General features: G+C 49.0%; 1 protein-coding gene across 1 annotated transcript in view; it reads right to left on the bottom strand.

Annotated features, from left to right (window-relative positions):
- The window catches only part of LOC144805848 (uncharacterized), a 107669-nt gene that overhangs the window by 30591 nt on the left and 52141 nt on the right, over positions 1–24937 (bottom strand). The window contains exon 3 of the mRNA XM_078672327.1: positions 393–515. Within this exon, the coding sequence (XP_078528453.1) occupies positions 393–515 (123 nt within the window). The remainder of the gene's footprint in view (positions 1–392; positions 516–24937) is intronic.

Below are 24937 nucleotides of genomic sequence, written 5' to 3'. Positions count from 1 at the left end.
CCTGTTTTTTACCTGTCTGTTGTACTTTTTCATGAATGAACTGTATATATATGTATTTTACATGCTTTTATGACTGCATTCTTGACAGTCGAATAAAGAAATTTTGAAATTGATTATATCTTGATAAGTTTATTACCAGGTTTGGCGTTCCTTTTTGCTTTGTGATTAGCTTTTCCCTGGTCTGGATCTCAAATTGTATCGCCCTCCTTTGTTGGTTCCCTCGTCTTGTTTTGTGTTTTGTTTTCCTGAGTACTGTGAGCCCCTTCCTCTTGCTCTTTGTCTCAGATATCCCCGTCCTCCTGGATTGTAGCGTGGTGTCTGCTGCTCGTGATAGAGCAGCTCCATTTCCTCTAAAAAAGAAAAACTACGTATTCCAGCCACCCTTTGTTCACCTTCGCTGAAATCAGACTCTGATCCACTGGTTTGTTGGTTTGTGCCTCTTTTTGCAGTGGTATTCCATTGTTTTTTCCATTATAATGGATAAACAGCATTACATCGATGAAGCCCTTCGCCAACTAAATGAAAAAAAGAATTATGAACCATTAACAAAAAATCCCATTCCAGAACTTATAACAGAGCTTGAAAAACAACTGAACTGTTGGTTACACAAAGGTTTAATTTCGGAGAATGAAAAGAAATATCTTATGGTGGAAAATCCTGTCACACCGACTATGTACTTTTTACCAAAAGTGCACAAAACACTCAATAGACCTCCCGGAAGGCCTATAATCTCAAATTGTGGCGGGCTATATGAAAACATTGCAAATTATGTAGACTATTTTATTGCTCCCATAGTGCCAACATTAACATCCTATATATGTATGTAAATGTAAATGTATTGGCATTTATATAGCGCACTACTTACCCGTAGGGTCCCAAGGCGCTTCGACCGCTGCGAAACCCTTCCTGGCTTCCCTGAGAGATGGTCCCTTAATGGGTATCTCCAGGGTGAGACCAGGCATCCCCGGCGGTCTGGTGGGGCCGTTAGTGAAGATGAGGCAAGCTAATGCCCAGAGTTGCCGAGTGTGATCGCTGATCAGAGTGGGCACCGAGGCGAGAGAATTATCGAGTCCGCTGACCCTGGTCCAGAAACCTGCCGCGCCGGGAATCGAACCCTGGTCCCGGGCCGTCCTCTGCTCTCGGGTCTGCCGCCTCTAACCAGTGAGCCACACTACTTCACTCACTCACTCACATATAAAGAACACAGGGGATTTCTTGAAACTATTAATGAACACAGATTGGCATCCATCTTATCTTTTAGTAATAATAGATGTGGTGTCTCTCTACACTTCCATAAGCCATGAAAAGGGAATCAGAGCCATCGAATTCTTCTTAAAACAGAGGCCAATCACAGAAAGAGAGCATTCAAAAATGATAATTGACATGATCAGGATGTGTTTGTACAATAATGTATTTCTCTTTAACCAAAAAATGTACCAGCAAAAGTGTGGAACTGCTATGGGAGTTTCCTTCTCACAACACATGGCCAAAGTAGCGCTATGGGTGCGCTTCATAGACAATTTATTTCTTCTATGGAAAGGAACATCAACAGAATTTGAGACCTTTTTTAACATCCTCAACAACAATGAAGAGGGATTAAAATTCACATATAACATCAGTCCCAAAGAAATCGAGTTTTTGGACATAAAGGTCTTTATACAAAATAACAAAATAGAAACGACCACACAAAGAAAACAGACTGCTACAAACAGCATCCTCCATGGATCAAGTTTTCACCCCCAGAAACTGATAAGAGAATTTCTCCGTATGAGAAGAAATTGCTCGACGAATGAGGAAATGGAAAGAAAATTCAGAGACACAAAAGATCGCTTTATAGAACGTGGATACAAACACATTGACATCATTCAGGGGGAACAAAAAGCAAGATTGAAATCAAGAATAGAAACACTGACTAAGGAAAATCAAGACAACGGAACAATGAATAATGAAAAGCACATGCAGACTGAACATGGAAAAGAAGACCAACCGCGAATGATTGCAACTTACACAAAAGAAAGTTACAAAGTTCCGAAAATATTATCAAAATATTGGCATGTACTTATGAAAGACCCAGACATAGGAACCAAATTTGGAACCGGGCCGCTAATCTCATATCGAAGAGCGCCGAATCTCTCGGACCATTTGGTGCGAAGTCACTTCTCAACGAAAAAAACTGTAGACTGGCTTCAAAAAAGAAGCAGCGGATTTACAAAATGCATGACATGCAAAGCATGCAAGATTGAACAAAACACAACAACTCTGAAAGATCCCTCAGGTAAAGACTTTGTTATCAAGACCAAAATAACCTGTGAAACAACATTTGTAGTCTACATGTTGAAATGTTACTGTGGGAAAGAATACATAGGCAGTACAAAGTGTTCATTAAAAAAGAGGATACTAGAACATATCCGGGCAATTCAAAATCTTGACAATGCATATGCCATGGCGAAACATATCAGAACTCATGCTGGAAAGACGTGGCAAGACATAAGATACTTAGGCCTGGCTACGATCCCGAAACAAGAACGAGGGGGAGATAGACTACTCAAATTAAGAAGACTGGAGTCTAAACTGATAATTAAATTTAAAACAAAACATCCTTTGGGACTGAATGCAGATGAGGAGATGCATGTTCATCTTTAGAAATGAAAAAAGAGAAACTTTCATAACAATGTGATATGTACAGTTTGGTTTGGGCGGAATTTCTTGTAAGGATTGCAGCACAATGTAGAATATGATACAATGGCCTATTACAAGTGACAGAAAGGTAATAAGTGGGGTAAAGGGCACTCAGCCCGAGGAACAAAGGCGATATCATTCAGTGAAAGGCACTGGGATGCTAATTATTCACGGAAATTCTTTATGTCCTTCCGTGAAACACGTACCAAATATTCTACTAAAGAGTATACGTGTATAAGTGCATCACTTCATGATAAGCTACCCCACTACTACCCTTAACAATAATAAAAATGACAAATGTAAAGTATATATAAGATTGATAACAACTACATGGCCCATAATTCATTGCTCTGCAAACGTAATGAGTGAGAGTATAAAATGTGGAAATTGAAAAGGGACTAATGTAGAACACTGCCGTGATCAAGAACGTTTGTTCGAAACGCGTAGGAGTTTTGCGCTAGACCTGAAATAAACGTAAATAATTGCTGCCAAGAAGTGTGCCGCGTGGTTTCTTGTTTCCGAATATATATATATATATATATATATATATATATATATATATATATATATATATATATACACATAGCGTGCATTTTCTCGCACACGGGGGTCTGGCGACACATAGAAGGGATTTAACCTTCAGTGACTAAGGTGTGTTAGGTATTTACACCTACACCACGCAGTATACGGAATACACATGGCGAATGAAATTTTAAAGGAAAGCGAAGCATCGGCTCTTAGAATCTTTAAATCTAAGTCAGCTGTGAGAGGAGACGGCGCTGTCGATGTAAGTGTTGCCGATGGCCCAACTGGCACTTTGAAACAACGAGGAATTACACTGGAAAAATGAGGACAAAGGAAATCAGTCGATGGTGAGTAGCCACATCACTTCAAAATTACCTTGATGTAAACAGGATAACGAGAGGCCTGAAAAACTTTATAATCTCCACATTGGCAAATCCTGGACCTGAGCTACTGAAGGATTGGACAGAAAATACTAATGCATGCTCGAATACCATGCTCAGAATCCTGTTCAGGAGTGCATGGATAGAGCATACGGAACTAACAACTAAAATCAAGGGCATAATGGATGAATTTGAGAAAGAAAGATCAGGAAGCTGTTAAGAAAATACTTAAGCCAATTGAAGAACGCCTCAAGACCAATGTTCCCTCTAATTTTTTTCCTCTGTGTGCGGCAGTGTGGGGTCTCTGTGCGCTGCAGCCATGGTTATGTGCGCCAGGAACCAGACCGCGCGTGTGGGTGCAGCGCCAAATATCAATCCAAACTCATGCTTAAACAAGTGAAAAGACTGGATTTTCACACATAAATCGCACTAGACAAACCTCTATCTCTTTCCAGCAAGACTATTAATCACCAGAGTATCTAGACATTTTAATTGATGCCTGAAAATAGCTGGAGGCCAGGAACATGCATGACATCCAACTCTTCACACGAGGACAACACCCTCATATATGTATAGTCAGCTGCATGCAGCAAAGCCTCGCAGCGGCCTTCGTCTATCTCCATGCACAGCTCACAATCTGGCAGCCAACTACTGCTGTGTATAACTTTTAAGAGGCTTGGCTGCAGCAAGCTCAAAAGCACGATGTGTGCTTTACACATAGCTGCCAAGGTTTCAGATTGCTTGTTTGTGACATTTTCATAATTACAGTGTAATTATGAGTGACATTTCAACAACTGAGTGACCCTTTCTGGCGAGTAAAATCCAGCCATGAAAAAGAGGAAAAACCTATAAATAAAAGAAATTACAGCTATCTGAGGGGTGTAATGTCTCATCTTTATGTTTCCGTCATCTTCATTGCTTGATTTTGCTTGAAAGTGTCACTCTCATTTGTTGAAATGTCACTCGAGATTACATAGAAATTATAAAAATGTCCCCCATAGCAATCTTAATTTAGTCTCTGCCTGCAAAAGGGTCAAAGTAAGTATAAGCCACCCGAGTGCGTGTGCTTATTTTACCGTGTGAAAACAGTACGTGCTGAAATATGTGACTAAACCCATTTGTTGCCCAAGTAAAACAAAATAAGTAACAATGTTGATTTAAAATTTTAGAAGACCGTTATTGCAAACATTAACAAATTCCATAAATCTGCCTTTGTTTAGATGTCTTCTTTCAATGATTGGCGGGTTTTGTGCAGATTAGTGTCTTTGGAGGGCGTGCGAAAGTTTGCGAGAATGATCTGTACATTGGTCGTACATGCTGCGTTTCAACAAGTAACTCCTGTTATGCACGAATCCTGGACGTTTTTTCTCAGGCAAGAAAATGTAACATGCATTTGGTTAAAACCCTATGATGGCTGTCAAATTCTATTGTGAGGTACTAAAAGGTTGGCAACTGTGGTCTAAACTGCAGAGATGGGTGAAAGTAAAGGCTAGTGCCAGTAACTTTTTTTGCAATAATAAATGTGCAATTCCCAATACATCACAGCTTTCGTGCCATCAGGACTGAGCATAATCTTAACAACAGAGCTGGATCGTCGCCTTCTAAGTAAAGTGTTCTGAAACTCTGGTCAGTGAGACTTTGCTATCAGCCTAGCTGTGGCCTAAATGAGCGCCTCCCACGCTCCACTTTCTAATGCAGCGCTACTTACAGCTCATGTGGTCGGCAGCAATCGAGTAAGTCTGCTAACCAATCACCTGACTATAATAAATTATGGACACCTTCCAGTCTGCTTTATCTATTTTCTGAAATGTTGGCTGCAGTCTGATAAATTAGTTGTTTAACTATTATTTCTTATGCTGTGAAGCAGCTAAAGTAAACTCTCTCTTTACTCAAATGATTGTAATTTGATATTTATGATTCCCTCTTCTTAATTGCTTTATTTTGTCCGCGAGCAAGTGTCACTCATAGTCGCTGAAATGTCACACATAATTTCAGTGAAATTATGAAAATGTCACACATAGCAATCTGAAACCTTGGCAGCTATGATTAAACATTGGTAGCTATGGCCTCTGTCCCGCCCGAACTGTCAGCTGAGCAGAGCGCAGAGCGCACATGCATATGCCCGAGCCAGCCACAACAGAGACCTGTAATACTAGCGAGGAGGGGCTGGTGAGGTGACATGATTGAAAGTGGCAAAATAGAGGCGGGAGACACCGCCTGATCCTGTCTTTTCTTTTGCTAAATTTGTTCTATAATGGGCTGTGGCTGCGGGCTGTTTGTGGCCCCTTGTGAAAACATTTGTTAATAGCAGCACCGTCATGCGCTGCAATTAACAAACATTTTCACAATGGCTCACAATCAGCCCCCAACCGCGCTCCCTTAAGAGAAGACATTTAGCAAGTCCAAAAGCACGAATGCTTTTAGACTTGCTAAATGTCTTCTCTTAAGGGAGCGCGGTTGGGGGCGGATTGTGAGCCATTGTGAAAATGTTTGTTAATTGCAGCGCATGACGGTGCTGCTATTACCAAATGTTTTCCCAAAGGGCCACAAACAGCCCGCAGCCACAGCCCATTAGTGCGGAGCAATCTATGATCTTTCCCCCAAACACGGAATTGCCGTTTTCGCGCCGCTCGCGTTTTAAACGCGGGGGCGCGAAAGCACTCACAGGATGGATGTGTGCGCGCTTTCCACGGGACTCTGCACGCTCGGGGTCAGCAAGCTGCGCGCGCGCGCGCGTTACAGGGAACACTGCTCAAGACCCTTGAAAAGGATGTAATAGAGCGCAAACAACATAAATTCCTTTGGGATGAACTGATTACGCAGCAGGAAGGATTCTGATATTTGCCAAAAACTTTGATAAAGCCCGCCAACAAATTGCTAAAGATAGAACACTGGGAGCAATGGAGGAGAGAGTATCCGAATCAGGCACGGACCAGAGCTCTGAACTCGGATCGTACTGAGAAACAAGATGGCACCAAAGATTTTTCTCCAAGGAACTTCAGATGCTACAAAAAAAAAACAAATACTCATTTCAGTCAAAACAAAGAGGCAGAGTAAGGGGCACAAAAGTGAAAACCACAGAAGCAGGCAACGAAGGAAAACAAACAAACAGCGGCATGAGAATACGGGGCCAGCATGGAAAGAACAAGTAACGGCAGTACAATCAAAGAAAGTAGCGGTAATAGACCTCTCTAAAACACAATTCACACATGAGGACATTGGGACTTTTAGACTTGGATTATCATTTTGTCCTACGTCACAAGTAAATTATGCACAATTAAGGATAGATTTATTTAAGTTTGTTAGGAAGTTGAAATTGTACAAAATGCATGCATTACATCCAAACAGGAAAACAATTGATGTGACAACAACAACCACTTCTCCCCGGACTGCACTTACAATAAGAGACCTTAAGACATTACAAACACTACACAGTTTAGAAGGAATGGAAGAGACCACAATCATATCTGGTAATTCCAAAGGCTCTCTAGATCCCACTAATATTGACAATATTAACAACATCCTTGGTATCGACACAGGGGGTACTGAGGCAACAAATTTTAGAATTCTATCTAGATCCATACCCCAACTACCCAAAGACAATATTGACTTATTCTCAGACATAGTTGCGGAGGACATTTTGAAACTAAGTAGAGAACACTTGAAACAGAGTAATTTGAACAAGAGACAATCGAACCCATTCACTGAGTTACAGAAAGATCAGGCAATAATCATTAAACCCTCAGACAAGGGGGGCAACATAGTGATAATTTGTAGAGAGAACTATGTAAAAGAGGGACACAGACAGGTGAGGAATAGCACCTGTTTCATTAGAACTGACAGGGAATATTTACAAAATGTAATTACACACTATAAAGAAACACTACTGGAGTGGCATGAACACCAACTACTCATTTGGGATTAACTACAGTCCCTAAAAAATGAAACACCTACCATACCCACACTCTACCTGTTACCAAAGGTGCATAAGGATGCACTATACCCACCAGGTCATCCCATTGTTTCCTAAAAAAATAGTATTTTTGAGAATACCTCAATCTATGTAGATAATTTTCTGGCGCCATATGCACAGAATTTGGATTCCTACATTAGAGATACGCAAGACTTCATCCAAAAATCCAATAATCGGTGTTGGGACAAGGAATGTTGGCTAGAGTGCTTAGATGTTGAAAGTCTGTACACTAGTATTAGGCATCAAAATAGAATGAATGCCTGTAAATACTTTCGGAGAATGAGAGATGCTAAGGTACTACAACACACACAGATGAAAACACATTCTATAAGCAAATACAAGGAACAGCCAGGGGGACATGCTTCGCCCCCAGCTATTCCAATCTTTTGGTGGGCTGGTGGGGGGAGCACGTCCTATGGAATCAAGATCAGAATAGATTCATTGATCAAATCAGTGTGTGGCTCAGGTATATTGACAAAGTCTTCCTCGTTTGGGAAGGGAGTGAGGAAGACCTTAAAATCTTTTCATCTGTCATCAATAACAACAACATCAATCTGAGATTCACCATGAATTACAGCCTGGAAACAGTGGATTTCCTTGATATCAAAGTTTCACTCAAAAATGGCACACTCCAGACTGATCTCTATAGGAAGAACACTGCTGGCAACTCGATCCTCCTTGCAGATCTATCATCCACCAAGCTACTGCTGGAGTATACCCTATAGCAAGTTTCTGAGAGCCAAAAGAAACAGTAGCACCAATGAAGGCTGTAGGAGAACCAAACTGGACACGCTAAATCGCTTTAGTGCCAGAAAGTATCCTAAGAAAAGTTTTATAAAAGCTAGCATAAGGGCTGATGAAAAATCGAGATGTGAACTTTTACAAGGAAAACCACACATATCAAGGGAACCTGACAAAGAACTGATACGATTTATCACCACGTTTACAAGTCAAACAAACAACTTATGCAAGATCTTAAAGAGTAGATGGGCAATACTAACACATGATACCACCTTGAGAACGAAGATAGGCAAATACACCCAACATCACTTTTAAGAGAAATCTTTCCATAAAAGACATGTTAGTACACAGCCATCTCACAAGCAACACACAAACTTGGTTGCAACAGAGTTGAGGTTTCATAAAATGTAGTCACTGCAAGGCGTGTAAATTCAGCACTAACGTCTATGAGATTACCCTAGACAGGATTAGGAAGCACACTGTATCACTAACCAATCAGTTGTGAAACAGACTATATAGTATATGTAATCATCTGCCCATGTGACAGATGGTATATAAGGTCGACTACCTTTCCCATACAAAAGCGTATACTCGAACGTTGACATGCCATCACAAATGCAGACATGAGCTACAGCACAGCACAACACTTCAGGGAACACCGTGATGGAGACTGGACCAAAGCCAGATTGTTTGGCATTGATACTGTTGAGAAACACCCTAGGGGTGGCAACAGAACTACTGCATTATGCAGAATGAAATCTAGGTGCATACTAGAGGCAGGAAGTCTCGCTCCACATGGTATGAACCAGGGCTAAGAGCTTTACACACACTTTAAATTAGAAGCTCCTATGTGTAACTCATTTTTCTTTTCTTTTGATGATATTTCTAATTGTCACAAATGTATATATTTCTTTCTGTAGACATATCACATTCACCATCGATATTATTTTCTCCTCTTATAATAGTTTTCCAAGATGAAACACAAAGAAGACTGTACTTAGGTTGTACTTGCGTTACGTTGGTATACTAAATTGCTCTTTTTCTCACTTATAAATATTTGGAAGCTTCCATGCACATCTGCTGGTAGCGTTAAGGAGACTACAGAAGGCGACCCCCATGTGGCAACACCTTTTTTTATTCACTGAGGTGGAAGTACGATTTAGTTTAATTTGGGTACTATCCCCTTAAGCACAGCAGCATTTGTTTGTCAGTTTTGAATTAGTGCACTAGACTCTAACAAGAAATTGTTTATCAAAATAAAAATGTAATTCAGAAATAAGCCAAACATAGCTGAACAACTGTCATAGAAACTGTACTATACCTAATATATGGTGGCTAAAGTCAATATTATTGGTAAAACTTAGTTTACTAAATAACTGCTTTTGTTCGTCATTGATACATTTTTTGTTGACAAAGAGTTGAGGAGGAATGACGGAATGTGAAGTATTTTGTTTATGTTTACTTGAACGCGTTTTTGCACGTTGTATAAATGCAATGAACATAGAGAAAAACGGGTTATGTGAAAAAGTTTGTCAGATCGAAACGCACCAGTTTCGTTTTACGAATAAATACCAGTGATAAAATACTACTGCATTGGTGTGGCTGTTTTCTCAGGAGTGACAGGCAAGGCAGAATACATATGGAGCATACATATATATATTCACTGAAAAAACTACAGGTTACAGGGACGTTAGAGTTAGGTTCAGATTTCACTGGGTCAAAGCATAGAAATTCAGCTGGTATAGTTACCTGAGCTAAGTATAACTTATGGCTCTGCAATGCACTGCTTATGACCTCACATATTGCATCACTCATGACATGGTCAGTGCCATCACTAATGACAACATCCACAGAACCCCTCACACACCCACTCCTACCCCATAGAACCTATCATAGACCTAATCCCAACCCCACATAACCCCTCACATACCCATTCACAGACCCATACCAATACTTTCACAACCAATGACTCATCCAAAGAGCCACTCACAAGTCCACTCACTCATACAGCCACTTAGATACCCACTAAGTCATCCATACAGCCACTCATGCTCCCATTCACTCACCAATACAGCCACTCACATTAACATACAGACAGATACTTACACACCCACTCCTATCCCATAGAACCTCTCATACACCCAATCCCAACCCCATATAACCCCTCACATACCCATTCACAGACCCTTACCAATACTCACACAACCAATGACTCATCCAAAGAGCCACTCACAAATCCACTCACTCAGATAGATACAGCACATTCCTGCCCTATCACTATCACGCAGTGCAGCTAGGTGACTTGCTGTGCTGTGCTGTGTGCCCCTAAGTGTAGCAGAAGGAAGTGCAGTATGGACAGCTTTTTCCCAGTGAAGAGTAAAGAGCGGTGCAGCGTGCCCAGATGTTCTCTTATTTAAACGCCCCTCGGACTGTAGTAAAAAGTGATTCCGTTTGCAGACCACAGATGGGCTCTAAAGACCCTGCACAGAATAGTCAAAGGCAGAGGAGTCTGCACAGATATTCTCTTTTATTTTAAATCCCCCTCACAGTGTAATAAAAAGCAGTGCAGTGTGTGCACATCAGCTTTCCTGTCAACAGCCCTCACAGAGCAAGGAAAAGCAATGCAATGTACAGATGTTCTCGGTTCTCAGAGATTATTAGTAAGCTGAGCACAAATTTCTCACAAAGTAGCAAAAAGCAGGGCCGTTTTCACAGACATCCTCTTCAAAGTGCAGTAAAAAGCAGAGCAATGTGTACCGATGTCTCACAGTGCAGGGTGCACAGTCTACTCATAGTGCAGTACAATGCATGGCAACATGCACAGATCGCTCATAGTGCAAATAGCCGTGCAGCATGCACTGATTCCACATAGTGCAGTACGATGCAGGGCAGCGTGCACTGATTCCACACAGTGCAGTACGATGCAGGGCAGTGTGCACAGATTTCTCATAGTGGAGTATGATGCAGTGCAGTGTGACAGGTTTCTCATAGTGCAGTAAGATGCAGTGCAGTGTGACAGGTTTCTCATAGTGCAGTAAGATGCAATGCAGTGTGACAGGTTTCTTATAGTGCAGTACAATGCATGGCAGTATGCACAGATCGCTCATAGTGCAAATAGCCGTGCAGCATGCACTGATTCCACACAGTGCAGTACGATGCAGGGCAGTGTGCACAGATTTCTCATAGTGCAGTAAAAAGTAGTGCAGTGTGACAGGTTTCTTATAGTGCAGTAAGATGCATGCAGTGTGCACAGATTTCTCATAGTGCAGTAAGATGCAGTTCAGAGTGACAGGTTTCTCATAGTGCAGTAAGATGCAGTGCAGTGTGCACAGATTTCTCATAGTGCAGTAAGATGAAGTGCAGTGTGCACAGATTTCTCATAGTGCAGTAAGATGCAGTGCAGTGTGATAGATTTCTCATAGTGCAGTAAGATGCAGTGCAGTGTGCATACATTCACCCTTAAACACACATAATGACCACAAAAGTCCCCAGGGCCGGAAGGAAAGCCCCTTCACCCTCATAGAGGTCCCCAGGTAGAAGAACCCAGCTCAGTCCACCCCCTTCAGTGATTTCACGTAGTGGGGTAAGACGAAGTGCAGTGACACCGATTCCTTATAGTGCAGCAAGGTGCAGTGCAGTGTGCACAGATTTCACACAGTGGAGTTAGATACAGTGCAGTGCACTGACATGGACTGGTCATAGTGCAATAAGATGCAGTGCACTGCACAGACTCCTCATAATGCAGTCAGATGCAGTGCAGTGTGCATAGATTTCACACAGTGCAGTTAGATACAGTACAGTGCACTGACATAGACTTGTCATAGTGCAATAAGATGCAGTGCACTGCACAGACTCCTCATAATGCAATCAGATGCAGTGCAGTGTGCACAGATTTCTCACAGTGCAGTAAATAGCATTGCAGTACTCCAAATTTCTCATAGTGCTGTAAGGTGCACTGTGGTGTGCACAGATTCCTCATAGTGCAGTAAGAGGCGGTGAAGCGTTCACAGGTTTCTCAGAGTGTACTACGTTACAGTGCAGTGTGAACAGACTTCTCAGAGTGGAATAAGACGCAGCACAGTGTACACAGATTTCTCATAGAACACTAAACTGCAGTGCAGTGTACATAGATTACTCATTGCAGTACAATGCAGTGCAGTGTGCACAGATGTCTCACAGTGCAGTGGCACAGACTTCTCGTAGTGCTGTAAGATGCAGTGACGTGTGCACAGATTTCTTATAGTAGTAAGATGCAGTGTGCACATATTTCTCACTGTAGTAAGATGCAGTGCAGTGCGCATATAATGCTCACAGTACAGTAAGAAACAATGCAGTGTGCATAGATTATTCATAGTGCAGTAAGATGCAGTGCAGCATGTTCAGACTGCTCATAGTGCAGTATATACAGTGTAGCGTGCAGAGATTTCTCACAGTGTTGTATGATGCAAGGCTGCGTGGACAGATTTCTCACATTACAGTAAGATGCAGTGTAGAGTGCAAAGATTCTTCACAGTGTTGTAAAGATGCAGTGCAGTAGCACATATTCCTCATGCAGTAAAATGCAGTGCAGCATGCAGTGATTTCCATTGTGCAGAGGGAGGTTGTGCAGAGATTACTCATAGTGCCGTCAGATACAGTGCAGCGTGCACAGATTCCTCATAGTGCAGTAAGATTCAGTGCAGTGACAGATTCCTCACAGTGCAGTATGATGCAGTGCACAGATACCCTCTTCAACAAAAAATGATGCCCATAAACACCCCCAGGGCAGGAATGAAAGCCCCCCAGGGCCCCCGGATAGAAGAGCCCAGCTCAGCCCCCGGATAGAAGAGCCCAGCTCAGCCCCCAAGGCCCCCGGATAGAAGAGCCCAGCTCAGCCCCAGGGGCCTCAGGATAGAAGAGCCCAGCTCAGCCCCAGGGGCCCCAGATAGAAAGGCCCAGCTCAGCCCCAGGGGCCCTGGATAGAAGAGCCCAGTTCGGCCCCAGGAGCCCCCGATAGAAGAGCCCAGCTCAGCCCCAGGGGCCCCCGGATAGAAGAGCCCAGCTCAGCCCCCGAGGCCCCCGGATAGAAGAGCCCAGCTCAGCCCCCGAGGCCCCCAGATAGAAGAGCCCAGCTCAGCCCCAGGGGCCCCCAGATAGAAGAGCCCAGCTCAGCCCCAGGGGCCCCCGGATAGAAGAGCCTAGCTCAGCCCCAGGGGCCCCCTGGATAGAAGAGCCCAGCTCAGTCCCAGGGGCCCCAGATAGAAGGGCCCAGCTCAGTCCCAGGAGCCCTGGATAGAAGAGCCCAGTTCGGCCCCAGGAGCCCCCGATAGAAGAGCCCAGCTCAGCCCCAGGGGCCCCCGGATAGAAGATCTCAGCTCAGCCCCAGGGCCCCCGGATAGAAGAGCCCAGCTCAGCCCCAGAGGCCCCCGGATAGAAGAGCCCAGCTCAGCCCCTGGGGCCCCAGATAGAAGAGCCCAGCTCAGTCTCAGGGGCCCCGGATAGAAGAGCCCAGCTCAGCCTCAGGGCCCCCAAATAGAAGAGCCCAGCTCAGCCCCAGGGGCCCCGGAGAGAAGAGCCCAGCTCAGCCCCAGAGGCCCACGGATAGAAGAGCCCAGCTCGGCCCCAGGGGCCCCTGGATAGAAGAGCCCAGCTCAACCCCAGGGGCAGCGGATAGAAGAGCCCAGCTCAACCCCAGGGGCCCGGATAGAAGAGCCCAGATCAGAACCAGGGGCTCCGGATAGAAGAGCCCATCTCAGCCCCAGGGGCCCCCGGATAGAAGAGCCCAGCTCATCCCCAGGGCCCCCAGATAGAAGAGCCCAGCTCTGCCCCAGGGGCCCCCAGATAGAAGACCCCAGCTCAGCCACTGGACCCCCTGATAGAAGAGCCCAGCTTAGCCCCAGGGGCCCCCCGGATAGAAGAGCCCAGCTCAGCCTCAGGGCCCCCAGATAGAAGAGCCCAGCTCAGCCCAGGGCCCCCGTATTGAAAAGCCCAGCTCAGCCCCAGGGGCCCCGGATAAAAGAGCCCTGCTCAGCCCCAGGGGCCCCAGATTGAAAAACCCAACTCAGCCCCAGGGGCCACAGGATAGAGAGCCCAGTTCAGCCCCAAGGGCCCCCGGATAGAAGAGGCCAGCTCAGCCCCAGGGCCCCGATAGAAAAGCCCAGCTCAGTCCCAGGGGCCCCAGAAATAAGAACCCAGCTCAGCCCCAGGGGCCCACGGATAGTAGAGCCCAGCTCAGCCCCAGAGGCCCCCGGATAGAAGAGCCCAGCTCAGCACCAGGGGCCCCAGGATAGAAGAGCCCAGCTCAGCCCCAGGGGCCCCAGATAGAAGGGCCCAGCTCAGCCCCAGGGGCCCTGGATAGAAGAGCCCAGTTCGACCCCAGGAGCCCCGATAGAAGAGCCCAGCTCAGCCCCAGGGGCCCCCGGATAGAAGAGCCCAGCTCAGCCCCCGAGGCCCCCGGATAGAAGAGCCCAGCTCAGCCCCCGAGGCCCCCGGATAGAAGAGCCCAGCTCAGCCCCAGGGGCCCCCAGATAGAAGAGCCCAGCTCAGCCCCAGGGGGCCCCGGATAGAAGAGCCTAGCTCAGCCCCAGGGGCCCCCTGGATAGAAGAGCCCAGCTCAGTCCCAGGGGCCCCAGATAGAAGGGCCCAGCTCAGTCCCAGGGGCCCTGGATAGAAGAGCCCAGTTCGGCCCTTGGAGCCCCCGATAGAAGAGCCCAGCTCAGCCCCAGGGGCCCCCGGATAGAAGATCTCAGCTCAGCCCCAGGGCCCCCGGATAGAAGAGCCCAGCTCAGCCCCAGAGGCCCCCAGATAGAAGAGCCCAGCTCAGCCCCTGCGGCCCCAGATAGAAGAGCCCAGCTCAGTCTCAGGGGCCCCGGATAGAAGAGCCCAGCTCAGCCTCAGGGCCCCCAAATAGAAGAGCCCAGCTCAGCCCCAGGGGCCCCGGATAGAAGAGCCCAGCTCAGCCCCAGAGGCCCACGGATAGAAGAGCCCAGCTCAGCCCCAGGGGCCCCTGGATAGAAGAGCCCAGCTCAACCCCAGGGGCCCCAGATAGAAGAGCCCAGCTCAACCCCAGGGGCCCCAGATAGAAGAGCCTAGATCAGCCCCAGGGGCTCCGGATAGAAGAGCCCATCTCAGCCCCAGGGACCCCGGATAGAAGAGCCCAGCTCATCCCCAGGGGCCCCCAGATAGAAGAGCCCAGCTCTGCCCCAGGGGCCCCCAGATAGAAGACCCCAGCTCAGCCACTGGACCCCCCTGATAGAAGAGCCCAGCTTAGCCCCAGGGGCCCCCCGGATAGAAGAGCCCAGCTCAGCCTCAGGGCCCCCAGATAGAAGAGCCCAGCTCAGCCCAGGGCCCCCGTATTGAAAAGCCCAGCTCAGCCCCAGGGGCCCCGGATAAAAGAGCCCTGCTCAGCCACAGGGGCCCCAGATTGAAAAACCCAGCTCAGCCCCAGGGTTCACAGGATAGAGAGCCCAGCTCAGCCCCAAGGGCCCCCGGATAGAAGAGGCCTGCTCAGCCCCAGGGCCCCGATAGAAAAGCCCAGCTCAGTCCCAGGGGCCCCAGAAATAAGAGCCCAGCTCAGCCCCAGGGGCCCACGGATAGAAGAGCCCAGCTCAGCCCCAGAGGCCCCCGGATAGAAGAGCCCAGCTCAGCACCAGGGCCCCCAGATAAAAGAGCCCAGCTCAGCCCCAGGGGCCCGCGGATAGAAGAGCCCAGCTCAGCCCCAATGGCCCCCGGATAAAAGAGCCCCGCTCAGCCCCAGGGGCCCCAGATAGAAAAGCCCTGCTCAGCCCCTGAGGCCCCCGGATAGAAGGGCCCAGCTCAGCTCCAGGGGCCCCCGGATAGAAGGGCCCAGCTCAGCCCCAGGGGCCCCCGGATAGAAGAGCCCAGCTCAACCCCAGGGGCCCCGGATAGAAGAGCCCATCTCAGCCCCGGGGTCCCCTGATAGAAGAGCCAAGCTCAGCCCCAGGGCCCCCAGATAGAAGAGCCCAGCTCAGCCACAGAGCTCCCCTAGAAGGGCCCAGCTCACCCCCAGGGGCCCCCGGATAGAAGAGCCCAGCTCAGCCCGGCTCCTGCAGAGATTCCCTCCAGGATTATTCAGTCTATTTCTACAAACACAGCAGAAGGTGCTGACAATCTCCTACCTGAGCAGAGACCTGTGTAGACATGTCCAGGCTCTCTCCTCCCCCTTGTTTCTGGGGGTGGGAGGGGCAGATCTGGGGTCTGAGGGGGGGTCTGCAGATGGAGATAACTACACAGACAGACAATGGTTCCTTCCTCCTCTGCTGCAGGCTGCAAACACCAGGAGAGGCCGGAAGTGATCTCACCACAGCTGCTAGTGCTGTCTCTGCTGCCGGTAGAGGAAACCCTTATCCCTTTCATCAAATGTGCAGCTCAGTGGGTTTCATCAGCAGGCGAGGATCGCCCTCTGGTGGCCGCTGACGGTACCGCCGCCTCCAGTCTTTAGGATTGAATCGGAAATAGCCTGAATTTCATTAATTATATGTAAGAAACTGCAAGAATTAAACTGGACAATATTTTCTATTTTTCCTGTTTCTGTGGGTAATTTTTTATATTTGGTAGGACTGTGTGTATTCAAACAACTTTCCGACTCTGCACCAAATTAAGTTTTACATTTGTCTGCTTTGTTTACCCGCTCTCTCCCTTCAAAGGTTCACTTATAAAATAAACCAACAAGTAGATTACAGTCTCAATAACTTCATAAGACAGAACAATCAGATTTGACTCTCACAGATTTCTCCCTCAGTGGATGGTGTCATGACAATGAGTGAACAGTCCACACATTCCTCACAGTTCAGCAAGATGCACCACAGTGCACAGATCCCTCGCAGTGCAGCAAGATGCACCACAGTGCACAGATCCCTCACAGTGCAGCAAGATGCACCACAGTCCACAGATCCCTCACAGTGCAGCAAGATGCACCACAGTGCACAAATCGCTCACAGTGCAGCAAGATGCACCACAGTGCACAGATCCCTCACAGAGCAGCAAGATGCACCACAGTGCACAGATCCCTCACAGTGCAGCAAGATGAACCACAGTGCACAGATCCCTCACAGTGCAGCACGATGCACCACAGTGCACAGATCCCTCACAGTGCAGCAAGATGCGCCACAGTGCACATTTTTTCCCACAGTGCAGCAAGATGCACCACAGTGCACAGATCCCTCACAGTGCAGCAAGATGCACCACAGTGCACAGATCACTCACAGTGCAGCAAGATGCACCGCAGTGCACAGATCCCTCACAGTGCAGCAAGATGCACCACAGTGCACAGATTCCTCACAGTGCAGCAAGATGCACCAGATTGCACAGATCCCTCACAGTGCAGCAAGATGCACCACAGTGCACAGATCCCTCATAGTGCAGCAAGATGCATCACAGTGCAAAGCTCCCTCACAGTGCAGCAAGACACACCACAGTGCACAGATCCCTCACAGTGCAAGATGCACCACAGTGCACAGATCCCTCACAGTGCAGTAAGATGCACCACAGTGCACAATTCCCTCACAGTGCAGCAAGATGCACCACAGTGCACAGATCCCTCACAGTGCAGCAAGATGCACCACAGTGCACAGATCCCTCACAGTGCAGCAAGACGTACCACAGTGCACAGATCCCTCACAGTGCAAGATGCACCACAGTGCACAGATCCCTCACAGTGCAGTAAGATGCACCACAGTGCACAGATCCCTCACAGAGCAGCAAGATGCACCACAGTGCACAGATCCCTCACAGTGCAGCAAGATGCACCACAGTGCACAGATCCCTCACAGTGCAGCAAGACGCACCACAGTGCACAGATCCCTCACAGTGCAATATGCACCACAGTGCACAGATTCCTCACAGAGCAGCAAGATGCACCTTCAGTGCACAGATCCCTCACAGAGCAGCAAGATGCACCACAGTGCACAGATCCCTCACAGTGCAGTAAGATGCACCACAGTGCACAGATCCCTCACAGTGCAGTAAGATGCACCACAGTGCACAGATCCCTCACAGTGCAGTAAGATGCACCACAGTGCACAGATCCCTCACAGTGCAGCAATATGCACCACAGTGCACAGATCCCTCACAGTAAAAGATGCACCACAGTGCACAGATCCCCCACAGTGCAGCAAGATGCACCACAGTGCACAGATCCCTCACAGTGCAGCAAGATGCACCACAGTGCACATATCCCTCACAGTTCGGCAAGATGCACCACAGTGGACAGATCCCTCGCAGTGCAAGATGCACCACAGTGCACAGATCCCTCACAGTGCAGTAAAATGCACCACAGTGCACAGATCCCTCACAGTGCAGCAAGATGCACCACAGTGCACATATCCCTCACAGAGCAGCAAGATGCACCACAGTGCACAGATCCATCACAGAGCAGCAAGATGCACCACAGTGCACAGATCCCCCACAGTGCAGCAAGATGCACCACAGTGCACATATCCCTCACAGAGCAGCAAGATGCACCACAGTGCACAGATTCCTCACAGAGCAGCAAGATGCACCACAGTGCACAGATCCCCCACAGTGCAGCATGATGCACCACAGTGCACAGATCCCTCACAGAGCAGCAAGATGCACCACAGTGCACAGATCCCTCACAGTGAAGCAAGATGCACCACAATGCACAGATCCCTCACAGTGCAGCAAGATGCAGTGCAGTGCACAGATTTCCCACACTGCAGCAAGATGCATCACAGTGCACAGACCCCTCACAGTGAAGCAAGATGCACCACAGTGCACAGATCCCTCACAGTCCAGCAAGATGCACCACAGTGCACAGATCCCTCACAGTCCAGCAAGATGCACCACAGTGCACAGATCCCTCACAGTGCAGCAAGATGCACCACAGTGCACAGATCCCTCAGAGTGCAGCAAGATGCACCACAGTGCACGGATCCCTCACAGTGCAGCACGATGCACCACAGTGCACAGATCCCTCACAGTCAAGCAAGATGCACCACAGTGCACAGATTCCTCACAGTGGAGCAAGATGCACCACAGTGCACAGATTCCTCACAGTGCAGCAAGATGCATCACAGTGCACAGACCCTCACAGTCCAGCAAGATGCACCACAGTGCACAGATCCCTCACAGTCCAGCAAGATGCACCACAGTGCACAGATCCCTCACAGTCCAGCAAGATGCACCACAGTGCACAGATCCCTCACAGTGCAGTAAGATGCACCACAGTGCACAGATCCCTCACAGTGCAGCAATATGCACCACAGTGCACAGATCCCTCACAGTAAAAGATGCACCACAGTGCACAGATCCCCCACAGTGCAGCAAGATGCACCACAGTGCACAGATCCCTCACAGTGCAGCAAGATGCACCACAGTGCACATATCCCTCACAGTTCGGCAAGATGCACCACAGTGGACAGATCCCTCGCAGTGCAAGATGCACCACAGTGCACAGATCCCTCACAGTGAAGCAAGATGCACCACAATGCACAGATCCCTCACAGTGCAGCAAGATGCAGTGCAGTGCACAGATTTCCCACACTGCAGCAAGATGCATCACAGTGCACAGACCCCTCACAGTGAAGCAAGACGCACCACAGTGCACAGATCCCTCAAAGTGCAAGATGCACCACAGTGCACAGATTCCTCACAGAGCAGCAAGATGCACCTTCAGTGCACAGATCCCTCACAGAGCAGCAAGATGCACCACAGTGCACAGATCCCTCACAGTGCAGTAAGATGCACCACAGTGCACAGATCCCTCACAGTGCAGTAAGATGCACCACAGTGCACAGATCCCTCATAGTTCGGCAAGATGCACCACAGTGGACAGATCCCTCGCAGTGCAAGATGCACCACAGTGCACAGATCCCTCACAGTGCAGTAAAATGCACCACAGTGCACAGATCCCTCACAGTGCAGCAAGATGCACCACAGTGCACATATCCCTCACAGAGCAGCAAGATGCACCACAGTGCACAGATCCATCACAGAGCAGCAAGATGCACCACAGTGCACAGATCCCCCACAGTGCAGCAAGATGCACCACAGTGCACAGATCCCCCACAGTGCAGCATGATGCACCACAGTGCACAGATCCCTCACAGAGCAGCAGGATGCACCACAGTGCACAGATCCCTCACAGTGAAGCAAGATGCACCACAATGCACAGATCCCTCACAGTGCAGCAAGATGCAGTGCAGTGCACAGATTTCCCACGCTGCAGCAAGATGCATCACAGTGCACAGACCCCTCACAGTGAAGCAAGATGCACCACAGTGCACAGATCCCTCACAGTCCAGCAAGATGCACCACAGTGCACAGATCCCTCACAGTCCAGAAAGATGCACCACAGTGCACAGATCCCTCACAGTGCAGCAAGATGCACCACAGTGCACAGATCCCTCAGAATGCAGCAAGATGCACCACAGTGCACGGATCCCTCACAGTGCAGCACGATGCACCACAGTGCACAGATCCCTCACAGTCAAGCAAGATGCACCACAGTGCACAGATTCCTCACAGTGGAGCAAGATGCACCACAGTGCACAGATTCCTCACAGTGCAGCAAGATGCATCACAGTGCACAGACCCTCACAGTCCAGCAAGATGCACCACAGTGCACAGATCCCTCACAGTCCAGCAAGATGCACCACAGTGCACAGATCCCTCACAGTCCAGCAAGATGCACCACAGTGCACAGATCCCTCACAGTCAAGCAAGATGCACCACAGTGCACAGATCCCTCACAGTCCAGCAAGATGCACCACAGTGCACAGATCCCTCACAGTCCAGCAAGATGCACCACAGTGCACAGATCCCTCACAGTCCAGCAAGATGCACCACAGTGCACAGATCCCTCACAGTGCAGCAAGATGCAGTGCAGTGCACAGATTTCCCACAGAGCAGCAAGATGCATCGCAGTGCACAGATCCCTCACAGAGCAGCAAGATGCACCACAGTGCACAGGTCCCTCACAGTGCCGCAAGATGCACGACAGTGCACAGATCCCTCACAGTGCAGCAAGATGCATCACAGTGCACAGATCCCTCACAGTGCAGCAAGATGCACCACAGTGCACAGATCCCTCACAGTGCAGCAAGATGCACCACAGTGCACAGATCACTCACAGTGCAGCAAGATGCACCGCAGTGCACAGACCCCTCACAGTGCCGCAAGATGCACCACAGTGCTCAGATTCCTCACAGTGCAGCAAGATGCACCACAGTGCACAGATCCCTCACAGTGCAGTAAGATGCACCACAGTGCACAGATCCCTCACAGTGCAGCAAGATGCACCACAGTGCACAGATGCCTCACAGTGCAGCACGATGCACCACAGTGCACAGATCCCTCACAGTGCAGCAAGATGCGCCACAGTGCACATATTTCCCACAGTGCAGCAAGATGCACCACAGTGCACAGATCCCTCACAGTGCAGCAAGATGCACCACAGTGCACAGATCACTCACAGTGCAGCAAGATGCACCGCAGTGCACAGATCCCTCACAGTGCAGCAAGATGCACCACAGTGCACAGATCCCTCACAGTGCAGCAAGATGCACCACAGTGCACAGATCCCTTACATTGCAGCAAGATGCACCACAGTGGACAGCTCCCTCACAGTGCAGCAAGATGCACCACAGTGCACAGATCCCTCACAGAGCAGCAAGATGCACCACAGTGCACAGATCCCTCACAGTGCAGCAAGATGCACCACAGTGCACAGATCCCTCACAGTGCAGCAGGATGCATCACAGTGCACAGATCCCTCACAGAGCAGCAAGATGCACCACAGTGCACAGATCCCTCACAGTGCAGCAAGATGCACCACAGTGCACAGATCCCTCACAGTGCAAGATGCACCACAGTGCACAGATTCCTCACAGAGCAGCAAGATGCACCTTCAGTGCACAGATCCCTCACAGAGCAGCAAGATGCACCACAGTGCACAGATCCCTCACAGTGCAGTAAGATGCACCACAGTGCACAGATCCCTCACAGTGCAGTAAGATGCACCACAGTGCACAGATCCCTCACAGTGCAGTAAGATGCACCACAGTGCACAGATCCCTCACAGTGCAGCAATATGCACCACAGTGCACAGATCCCTCACAGTAAAAGATGCACCACAGTGCACAGATCCCCCACAGTGCAGCAAGATGCACCACAGTGCACAGATCCCTCACAGTGCAGCAAGATGCACCACAGTGCACATATCCCTCACAGTTCGGCAAGATGCACCACAGTGGACAGATCCCTCGCAGTGCAAGATGCACCACAGTGCACAGATCCCTCACAGTGCAGTAAAATGCACCACAGTGCACAGATCCCTCACAGTGCAGCAAGATGCACCACAGTGCACATATCCCTCACAGAGCAGCAAGATGCACAACAGTGCACAGATCCATCACAGAGCAGCAAGATGCACCACAGTGCACAGATCCCCCACAGTGCAGCAAGATGCACTACAGTGCACATATCCCTCACAGAGCAGCAAGATGCACCACAGTGCACAGATTCCTCACAGAGCAGCAAGATGCACCACAGTGCACAGATCCCTCACAGTGAAGCAAGATGCACCACAGTGCGCAGATCCCTCACAGTGCAGCAAGATGCAGTGCAGTGCACAGATTTCCCACACTGCAGCAAGATGCATCACAGTGCACAAACCCCTCACAGTGAAGCAAGATGCACCACAGTGCACAGATCCCTCACAGTCCAGCAAGATGCACCACAGTGCACAGATCCCTCACAGTCCAGCAAGATGCACCACAGTGCACAGATCCCTCACAGTGCAGCAAGATGCACCACAGTGCACAGATTCCTCACAGTGGAGCAAGATGCACCACAGTGCTCAGATTCCTCACAGTGCAGCAAGATGCATCACAGTGCACAGACCCTCACAGTCCAGAAAGATGCACCACAGTGCACAGATCCCTCACAGTCCAGCAAGATGCACCACAGTGCACAGATCCCTCACAGTCAAGCAAGATGCACCACAGTGCACAGATCCCTCACAGTCCAGCAAGATGCACCACAGTGCACAGATCCCTCACAGTCCAGCAAGATGCACCACAGTGCACAGATCCCTCACAGTGCAGCAAGATGCAGTGCAGTGCACAGATTTCCCACAGTGCAGCAAGATGCATCGCAGTGCACAGATCCCTCACAGATCAGCAAGATGCACCACAGTGCACAGGTCCCTCACAGTGCAGCAAGATGCACCGCAGTGCACAGATCCCTCACAGAGCAGCAAGATGCGCCACAGTGCACAGATCCCTCACAGTGCAGCAAGATGCACCACAGTGCACAGATCCCTCACAGTGCAGCAAGATGCACCACAGTGCACAGATCACTCACAGTGCAGCAAGATGCACCGCAGTGCACAGATCCCTCACAGTGCCGCAAGATGCACCACAGTGCTCAGATTCCTCACAGTGCAGCAAGATGCACCACAGTGCACAGATCCCTCACAGTGCAGTAAGATGCACCACAGTGCACAGATCCCTCACAGTGCAGCAAGATGCACCACAGTGCACAGATCCCTCACAGTGCACCACAGTGCACAGATCCCTCACAGTGCAGCAAGATGCACCACAGTGCACAGATCACTCACAGTGCAGCAAGATGCACCGCAGTGCACAGATCCCTCACATTGCAGCAAGATGCACCACAGTGCACAGCTCCCTCACAGTGCAGCAAGACACACCACAGTGCACAGATCCCTCACAGTGCAAGATGCACCACAGTGCACAGATCCCTCACAGTGCAGTAAGATGCACCACAGTGCACAGATACCTCACAGTGCAGCAAGATGCACCACAGTGCACAGATCCCTCACAGTGCAGCAAGATGCACCACAGTGCACAAGATGCACCACAGTGCACAGATCCCTCACAGTGCAGCAAGACGCACCACAGTGCACAGATCCCTCACAGTGCAAGATGCACCACAGTGCACAGATTCCTCACAGTGCAGCAAGATGCACCTTCAGTGCACAGATCCCTCACAGAGCAGCAAGATGCACCACAGTGCACAGATCCCTCACAGTGCAGTAAGATGCACCACAGTGCACAGATCCCTCACAGTGCAGTAAGATGCACCACAGTGCACAGATCCCTCACAGTGCAGTAAGATGCACCACAGTGCACAGATACCTCACAGTGCAGTAAGATGCACCACAGTGCACAGATCCCTCACAGTGCAGCAAGATTCACCACAGTGCACAGATCCCTCACAGTAAAAGATGCACCACAGTGCAAGATGCACCACAGTGCACAGCTCCCCCACAGTGCAGCAAGATGCACCACAGTGCACAGATCCCTTACAGTGCAGCAAGATGCACCACAGTGCATATATCCCTCACAGTTCAGCAAGATGCACCACAGTGCACAGATCCCTCACAGTGCAAGATGCACCACAGTGCACAGATCCCTCACAGTGTAGTAAGATGCACCACAGTGCACAGATCCCTCACAGTGCAGCAAGATGCACCACAGTGCACATATCCCTCACAGAGCAGCAAGATGCACCACAGTGCACAGATCCCTCACAGAGCAGCAAGATGCACCACAGTGCACAGATCCCCCACAGTGCAGCAAGATGCACCACAGTGCACATATCCCTCACAGAGCAGCAAGATGCACCACAGTGCACAGATTCCTCCCAGAGCAGT

This window comes from Lissotriton helveticus (assembly GCF_964261635.1).
Source record: "Lissotriton helveticus chromosome 1_1 unlocalized genomic scaffold, aLisHel1.1 SUPER_1_unloc_3, whole genome shotgun sequence".
Taxonomy (NCBI): Eukaryota; Metazoa; Chordata; class Amphibia; order Caudata; family Salamandridae; genus Lissotriton; species Lissotriton helveticus.
Note: the sequence above shows the minus strand (reverse complement) of the source record. Positions and strands in the feature narration are given on the sequence as shown.